Genomic DNA, 7464 nt, shown 5'->3' with positions numbered 1-7464 from the left:
AGGTAATGGGGGTTTCGGCTGGGAAAGCTGCTTGCTTTGTGTCAGTATGGCCGGGCTGTTCAGGTACGGCTAGCAGGGCACTGGCGATCCATAATTCTCCATGTCTGCTGTTTCTGTATTGTCTGTCCTTCCACTTGGCGCTTTGTCTGATTCTTCACCTTGTCTTTGATGCTTCAGATTCTTGTCATCTATATCCAATTCGCTTGTTTTTTTCAGGTCTTTAAGAGGGATGCTATGAAGCATCTGACTGCTCTGCCATCTTTTACTACCTCCTTTCCTCCTTTTTGAGAAGCAGTAGAGTGGAATGATAAAGAGCTGGCTGGGGCTCTGAAGCTGGACATCCTGGGTTCAAATCTTGGCTCTTCTACTTATTATGTATCACAGGCGAGCTATGAATTCCTATGTGCTTCAGGTTTCACTTTGTCTGCTATAAAATGGGGCCAGTTAAGAGTACAATACCTGCCTCATATGATTGTTGTGAAGAATCAATGTAAATTTTCAGAAAACAGCACTTGCATCCTGCAAACTGTGAGAAAGTACTCAAAAGACATAAGCAAATATCCAACCCTCACCTAAACACAGGTATTTCAAACAGCTGCGGGTGCTTGAAAATCCAATATATTGGATCAAAAGCTCTATCATTTCAGTAAATAGACCTTTGGAGGTACTAAGGGAGATAAATGAGATTAACTGGAGAAAGATCTGTTTGTGCTGCTTTTGAGTTACAAAGGCATCTGCTTTATCTTTCAAGTAAAACCTTGCCCCAGGGATGTTCCGCCTTCTATCCTGGTCAAATCAGATGCAGTGTTAAGGTTGAAGTTGCTAGAAAATTTTCAGACTTTCAGTAGCTCATATACAAATCGAGAAAGAACTTTCTCAGTAATATTGCCATTTCCCTTCTGTGGCACAGCTGGGCAGACAGTACCTAGTACTGAACATCTGTCGTTTGTGAGAAGTGCTGTGGTTCAGTGGTTAAGAACAAAGGCCTCAGAATGCCTGGTTATTAACTCTGGCTCTGCTCCTTACTGTGTGACCTTGGGCAAGTTACTGAGCTTCTCTGCCTCAGTCTCCTTATCTGTAAAATCTGGGTAACTGCTATCTCCAGGACATCATGCTTGTGAAGTAGACGGTTGGCTGAAAAAAAAGGAAGACCCTCAAGGAGATGGACTGATACAACAATGGGCTCAAACACAGCAATGATTGTGAGGATGGAGCAGGACCAGGCAGCACTTCGCAGGACCAGGCAGCACTTCACAGGACCGGAAAGCACTTCATTCTGTTGTACATAGGGTTGCTATGAGTCGGAACTGACTCTACAGCCCCTAAGCACCTAACAACAACCGGCGTGTTGTGAGGACTGAGTTAATTCATGTAAAGCTCTCAGAACAAGGCCTAACAAGTAAGCACGCACACACAAAAAAGCAGTTATAATTATTCTTAAAATCTATCAGCATAAAACCTCTCTCCTCTATTAATGACATTACTATATAAAGATACATCTTGGTCTCATCCAGAAAAAAAAGAACTCCTAAAATCTAAACTTCAATTTTTAGTTATCTGTATTGGTACCAGACAAGAGGTGGTGTGACTGCAAAGGAGGTACCAGGATCACATCTTTATGCAACTGACCTACTGTCTGAAGACTTTTTTCTTTCTAAACTATATTAGCAATTCAACAGCTCAACCCTGACCTTGAGCCGGGGGCGGGGGGGGGGGGACCGGAAGGGACAATGACTTGATAGTATCTTTTAGAGGGGCATTAAGCATCCTGAAGGAGTCCTGGTGGCACTACAGTTTAAGAGTTCAGTTAACTGAAAGGGTGGCTTAGAGCCCGCCCAGCAGTTCCACAGGAGAAAGACTTGGAGATCTGCTCCTGTAAAGACCACAACCTAGAAATCCCTATGCCAAAGCCCTATGGGATGGTTCTATGCTGTCAATGTGGTGTCACTGTGAGTTGGAATTGACTGGATGGCACCTAACATAGCATCTGCTAGAGACTGGACTACATTTCCTCTGATATTTTCATGGACAAAACTTTTTCTCCTCTTCTACATGTAAATTATTTCCAGACTTTCAAACATTTAGTCTCTTAGTCCATTTTTTTAAAAAAACAGACCATTAATAATGACATAGCTAGCCCTTACCAAGAAGTACAAATTCTGCTTGTCAAGATGGCAAGCACTAAAATAATCATACAAATTCCTCATAAGCTGACAGAAAGCAGGCATAAACAGCTGGCTTAGTTATCACAGGATGCATTGGTGTTTTAAAGAATTTTAAAGCAAGCCAAGTAGTTGTATAAAATTTAAATTTTATGACCATGTTTGGACATTTTTACATTTAACACAATGGAAATGTTTATATTCATTCGTTTTTTTTTCCCCAGAGGAAAAATATTGAATCACCACTATGTTACACAGTAGAATAAAAATATGAGTTCAGGTGCTTATTCAAGTTTCTAAAGAATGCAAATAAAATACACGATATTACTTCCAAAATCTGACATCATCAACATGATTTTGTAGTATCTCAGGCTTTAGCTAAAAATTCAGTATAATTCAGATGAAGATAGCCCCCCAGTCACGCTTTTTAAAAAGCCCCTGCCCGACCACAACTTCCGGAGAACTGTGAAGGAACTGCAGTCTTGTGATCAGACTCCAGACGGTGCTGGCAGTTTGGTAATCAGTAAGGAGAAAACCATGACTGTTTTATGTGTCAATCAGTTGTAGTCTGCTGATCTGATTAGAAGCCTTGACAAATGCCTGGTGGCGATTGCAAATAACTGCCAGGCATATTGGGATGATACAGTAGCCCACCGTTTTCGGGTCAGCTCTTGTACAAGAATAGAGGAACAAAAACATCTGTAGGTAAGGTATCAGAAAAATAATTGTCCATAACCAAAAAGGCAGGGAAAGTAACCGAACTTTCAAGGAGTGTGTCCATGTGGTTCCTTCAAGTGGTTCCTCAGGGTGCTGCTGAATGTGTTCCAAGGCCAGCCTGTTATAAGTCTCACTGATTTCAAAAACATAGTAAAATGCCGCTGCACTTGCTAATAGATACAATCCCACTCCAATCCATCCCATCCGCTGACGGAAGTTCATCATTCTCCATGCTCTGTGCCTTGAAATTAAAAAAAAAAAAAAGTTAAAACCAAAAAACCAAACCCATTGCCACTGAGTTGATTTGACTCATAGCTACCCTATAGGACAGAGCAGAACTGCCCCATAGGGTTTCCAAGGAGCAGATGGTGGATTCGAACTGCCGACCTTTTGGTTAGCCGCGGAGCTCTTAACCACTAGTTGGGCCTAGTATTGTTATCATAGCAGCAATTCCAAATACACTGGCTTTATTTCCAGTGAGCTTTTTCCCTCCAATGAGTTTTAAAATACAAGACTTAACACATTTAAGGTTTAAAATAAGTAGATTTACATTTACTGAGAAATGTAAACAACTTACAGGTTATTTTATGTAATAGTCATGAGCAAGTAAAAACCACTGGTTTCTGTATATACCGAGTTCTGCTTTTTATACGAATCCCACAGAGTAAATCACCACCCTGTGCTTAAGCAAGTCCAATACAGGTCCTCAGGAATTAGCTGGAGTTAAATTCCCCACGCAGCATTTCACTCTTTACGATTCAAGTACTTTCTGACTTCACAGTATCCCTTTAGACGTGAAAACTCGGTTTTACGAGTCAAACCAAAGCCGGAGCCCCCAACTAAGAACAGTCACTCTGAAACACTTACAGTGGTCCTGAAAATCTTCCTGTCCCCACGGCAAGCGTTAAAGAGTCACTCAGCTCTGAGTAGGCAGGCGGCTTGGGCATTTCAGGGAGAGCCACCATAAGAGAACTCCCATGGGTCACCCGCCTCAGAGAAGGGTGAGCTCGGCCAGCCTGGAGAACAAGCTAACAGTGACTAAGTCCAGCGTGACTGGGGCCGCTCGCGCGGGGACGGGGCCAGCCTGTCACCCGGCCCGGCCAGCAGGCGCCGGCGCCACCAGGGCCTCCCCAGCAGCCGGCCCCGCCCCCTGCCGTGCGGCAGCGCCAGCCGGCCGCGACCAGGGCGGCGCAGGCGGCACCAGGCCGGGGCCTCGCCGCCCCGCAGCCGGGAGCTCCGCGCCCAGCAGTGGCCACCGGCAGAGCAAGCAAAGCGGGGCAGCTCCGGGCTCTCACCTTCCTGTCCCGGGTGGCCCGCCCGCCCGCCGTACCGGAGGCCGCCGCAGTCGGGGCTTCCGGCTCGGGCCGGAAGTGCGCTCGCCCCGCCCCGGAAGGCCCGCCCCCTAGACGTCAGAGCGCCTCGGGCCGCGGCGCCGCTGCTCTGAGAGCGTCCAGACAGATCTAGGTGGGGTGCCGGGGGTGGTCGTGTTGTCGCCGGTGACAGCCTGTGCCTTCAGGGGGCCCCCGTCCGGGCCTGGCGGGCCTCGCTCGCGCTCGATCGCCCAGTCACTCCCGCGGCAGAGTACCGGAGAGACTAGGTGGCCCTGCATCCCTCGCCGTCGCCCTTTAGAGCCTCGCTCTCCGTCCAGTCTCCGTCCGAGCCGAGGAGAGGTCGCTGACCCGCTCCTCAGGCCTGGAGGCTTGGGAGCCGGCCCTGGGCACCCCGAGCCCCGGCAGCTGGACGCAGGCGTCGGCCACTAGATAAAGGTGGGCGGGAAGCGGGCCCTGCGAGCGGCTCCGCGGGCCCCGGGGTCCGCTGGGGGCGCCCGAGGCCGGGAGGCGAGGTCACATGGCTGCCGCTGCGGAGCGCGGAGGCCTGGGTGGCCGCTCTCGGCGTCGCCGGGGGTGGAGGATCCGCGGGGCCTTTCGCGTCCTGCTGTGCGGCCTGGGACCTTGACCCAGTTAGCTAACTCAACTGCTTTGTCCTCACAGGCTGCTGGAACTCGGGACGTTGACGTGACATAGCTGGGGGACCGCGGAGGACTACTGCGAATCGCGGTGGGCATCTGCGCCCCGCCGGTCCAATTAGAATTTAAACCTCTGTATCTTGGGCACCATGACACTGAGGCTCTTGGAAGACTGGTGCAGGGGAATGGACATGAACCCTCGGAAAGCTCTGTTGATTGCCGGCATCCCCCTGACCTGTAACGAGGCGGAAATCCAGGAGGCTCTGCAGGCAGGGTTAGCGTCCCTGGGCCAGTACCGACTACTTGGGAGAATGTTCAGGAGGGAAGAGAACAGGGTTGTAGCCCTTGTAGGACTTACTGAGGAGACTAGTCTTGCTGTGGTCCCTAAGGAGATACCAGGGAAGGGCGGTGCCTGGCGAGTGATCTTTAAGCCCCCTGACCCAGATAATGAATTTTTAAACAGATTAAATGAATTCTTAGAGGGAGAGGGTCTGACAGTGGCTGAGTTTACCAGCGCTCTTGGGTATGGAAACGACCCTTTTGACCTAGACCAAAACCTAGTCCCACACGTGGGGGCCCCTATGTTGGCAGAGGCATTAGATGAGGCCCTTCAGCCGGCCCTGCAATATCTGCAATACAGAAAGCTGAAAGTGTTCTCAGGCAGCGATCCTCCAGAACCTGGAGAAGAAGGATTTGATTCCTGGCTGTTTCATACTACTCATATGATGAAGACATGGCAGGTGTCAGATGCAGAGAAAAGAAGACGATTGCTAGAGTGCCTTAGAGGCCCAGCATTTGATGTCATTCGTGTCCTCAAGATAAACAATCCTTTCATTACGGTCCCTGAATGCCTACAGGCACTTGAGCAGGTATTTGGGGTTATCGATAATCCTAGGGAGCTGCAGGTCAAATTTCTAACCACTTATCAGAAGGCTGAAGAAAAGTTATCTGCCTATATCCTAAGGCTGGAGCCTTTATTACAGAAACTGGTAGAGAGGGGAACAATCGAGAAAGAAGTTGCGAATCAGGCCCGCCTAGACCAAATCCTTGCCGGGGCAGACGACAGAACCCTTCGGAGGAGGCTTGACCTGCCGGAGGACGGCCCGGCACCTGGCTTATTGCAGTTACTGACACTGATAAAGGAAGAAGCAGCAGCTGAGGAGGAGGAGGAGGCCCTTCTTCAGGCAGGACTAGAGGGGAATTTCACCTGAGTCTTAGGAAACCAGAAGGGGATATCTGACAGTGAGCAGAGCATGAAGGTACAGCAGCCCGTACTCACCAGAGTTAGATCTGAACCAACCCCCGGCCTTGTGCCGCCAAGTAACTCATCCTTGCACAGTGCTCAGTATAAAACCTTTGTCATTTCTGTGCCTACTTAATGTCTCCTAAGTGTGTCCTTGACTAGAAAAAATGGAATTTTGCACTGGTATTTATATATTTAAGTTCACACCTGTGATGTTTTATATAAAACCGTACAGAAGGGTGCATCACTACATGTATGCAGTGCTCTGAGGTTGCAGGCACAGCTCAGGGACATGGGCTGAGCAGAAGAGCTTGCTGAGATGTCAGTTTGTGTAATGACGGGAGCAAACGTAGCATGTCAGATGGGATAATATGGTATCGTAGGTCGTTTTTAGATGTGTATTGTCTCTTATATTTACCATGAAATCATGAACAGTGGTTAAGATATTAAATATTTTGTGCATGAATCAGAATTTTATTGATTCTGTGCAATCAAAAAGCGGAATTACATGCTGAGGCTGAAAAGTTTGCAGCTGCCACCTCTAGCCCTAGGTGTCTGATATGCGTTGAACGGTGTACATGTCCTGAATGTCGTTTTAATAGATATTATACATGTGAATTTATAAAATAAAGGAATGCTAATGAAGTGACTTCTTTTATCTGTTCTACTTACATTAGGGTTTCAAGAGAGGTTTCATTTGAACAAATGGTCCCAAAAGCTTAAATATGAAAACCACTGAGGTTATACAGTCTTCGTCCCTCTGGACTCTCTTCTCTTGGTTCCCACAGGGTAGGAAGTGCTTTACTAAGTGAAATTGCTGGAGGGACCTGCTACTGAAGCAGTGAAACAATGGAATGAAACAAAACTACACAAATTGTCCTTGTGTGCCATTGAGTCAGTCCTGGCTCATAGCAAGTCTATATGACAGAGTAGAACTGTCCTATAGGGTTTCCTAGGCTGAAGTCTTCACGGGAGCAGATCACCAGATTTTTTTCTCCCACTGAGTGACTGGTGGGTTCCAACCACCAACCTTTTGGTTAGCAGCCGAGTGCTTAACCATTGCGCTGCCAGGGCTCCTTGTACACAAAGTAGTGCATGCCTCTGTTAGAAAAGCTAAATATTTTTCTATATATTTTCTCATTTAATCCTCTGAAAAATCCTGCATTGTAGAAAAACTCAGTTTCACACTTGTGGAAATGGGCACAGAAAGGTTAAGAAAAATTTGTCCAAGGTGAAACAACTAGAAGTGGCAGGGCCAGAATTCTATCCTCGGCCTTACTACAACGCCCATATTCTTCCCACTGCCAAGAACAATGGAGAAGCAACCATCAGGGTATCTATATCTCAACAGCCTCACAAGGGCAGCAGGGAGGTGT

The 7464-nt window shown here is 47.8% G+C and overlaps 2 protein-coding genes across 4 annotated transcripts; one reads left to right on the top strand and one right to left on the bottom strand.

The window, feature by feature from the left end:
- Positions 1-2322: 2322 nt before the first annotated feature.
- Positions 2323-4272, bottom strand: LYSET (lysosomal enzyme trafficking factor). 2 transcript variants are annotated; one of them, XM_049898872.1, is made up of 3 exons: positions 4175-4225; positions 3747-3895; positions 2323-3120 (listed from the first exon to the last, which is right to left on the bottom strand). In XM_049898872.1, exons 2-3 carry the CDS (start codon positions 3842-3844, stop codon positions 2709-2711), a joined length of 510 nt encoding a protein of 169 aa, XP_049754829.1. In that variant the 5' UTR covers positions 3845-3895; positions 4175-4225; the 3' UTR covers positions 2323-2708. The 2 variants fall into 2 exon arrangements, with proteins under 2 accessions (XP_049754829.1, XP_049754830.1); XM_049898873.1 differs by lacking the exon at positions 3747-3895 and having other exon boundaries at positions 4175-4272.
- A 5-nt stretch (positions 4273-4277) lies between these two features.
- On the top strand, positions 4278-6731 carry MOAP1 (modulator of apoptosis 1). 2 transcript variants are annotated; one of them, XM_049898870.1, is made up of 2 exons: positions 4278-4645; positions 4871-6731. In XM_049898870.1, exon 2 carries the CDS (start codon positions 4995-4997, stop codon positions 6054-6056), a length of 1062 nt encoding a protein of 353 aa, XP_049754827.1. In that variant the 5' UTR covers positions 4278-4645; positions 4871-4994; the 3' UTR covers positions 6057-6731. The 2 variants fall into 2 exon arrangements, with proteins under 2 accessions (XP_049754827.1, XP_049754828.1); XM_049898871.1 differs by having other exon boundaries at positions 4282-4343.
- The last annotated feature ends 733 nt before the right edge of the window (positions 6732-7464 follow it).

Source organism: Elephas maximus, chromosome 10, assembly GCF_024166365.1.
Source record: "Elephas maximus indicus isolate mEleMax1 chromosome 10, mEleMax1 primary haplotype, whole genome shotgun sequence".
Taxonomy (NCBI): domain Eukaryota; kingdom Metazoa; phylum Chordata; class Mammalia; order Proboscidea; family Elephantidae; genus Elephas; species Elephas maximus.
Note: the sequence above shows the minus strand (reverse complement) of the source record. Positions and strands in the feature narration are given on the sequence as shown.

Bases quoted from the DNA above. Each gene is read 5' to 3' on its own strand.
- LYSET (XM_049898872.1), bottom strand. From the start codon at position 3,844: ATGGTGGCTCTCCCTGAAATGCCCAAGCCGCCTGCCTACTCAGAGCTG. The intron at 3,121-3,746 runs GTAAGTGTTTCA...TTTAATTTCAAG, and splicing joins GGAAGATTTTCAGGACCACT to GCACAGAGCATGGAGAATGA.
- MOAP1 (XM_049898870.1), top strand. From the start codon at position 4,995: ATGACACTGAGGCTCTTGGAAGACTGGTGCAGGGGAATGGACATGAAC.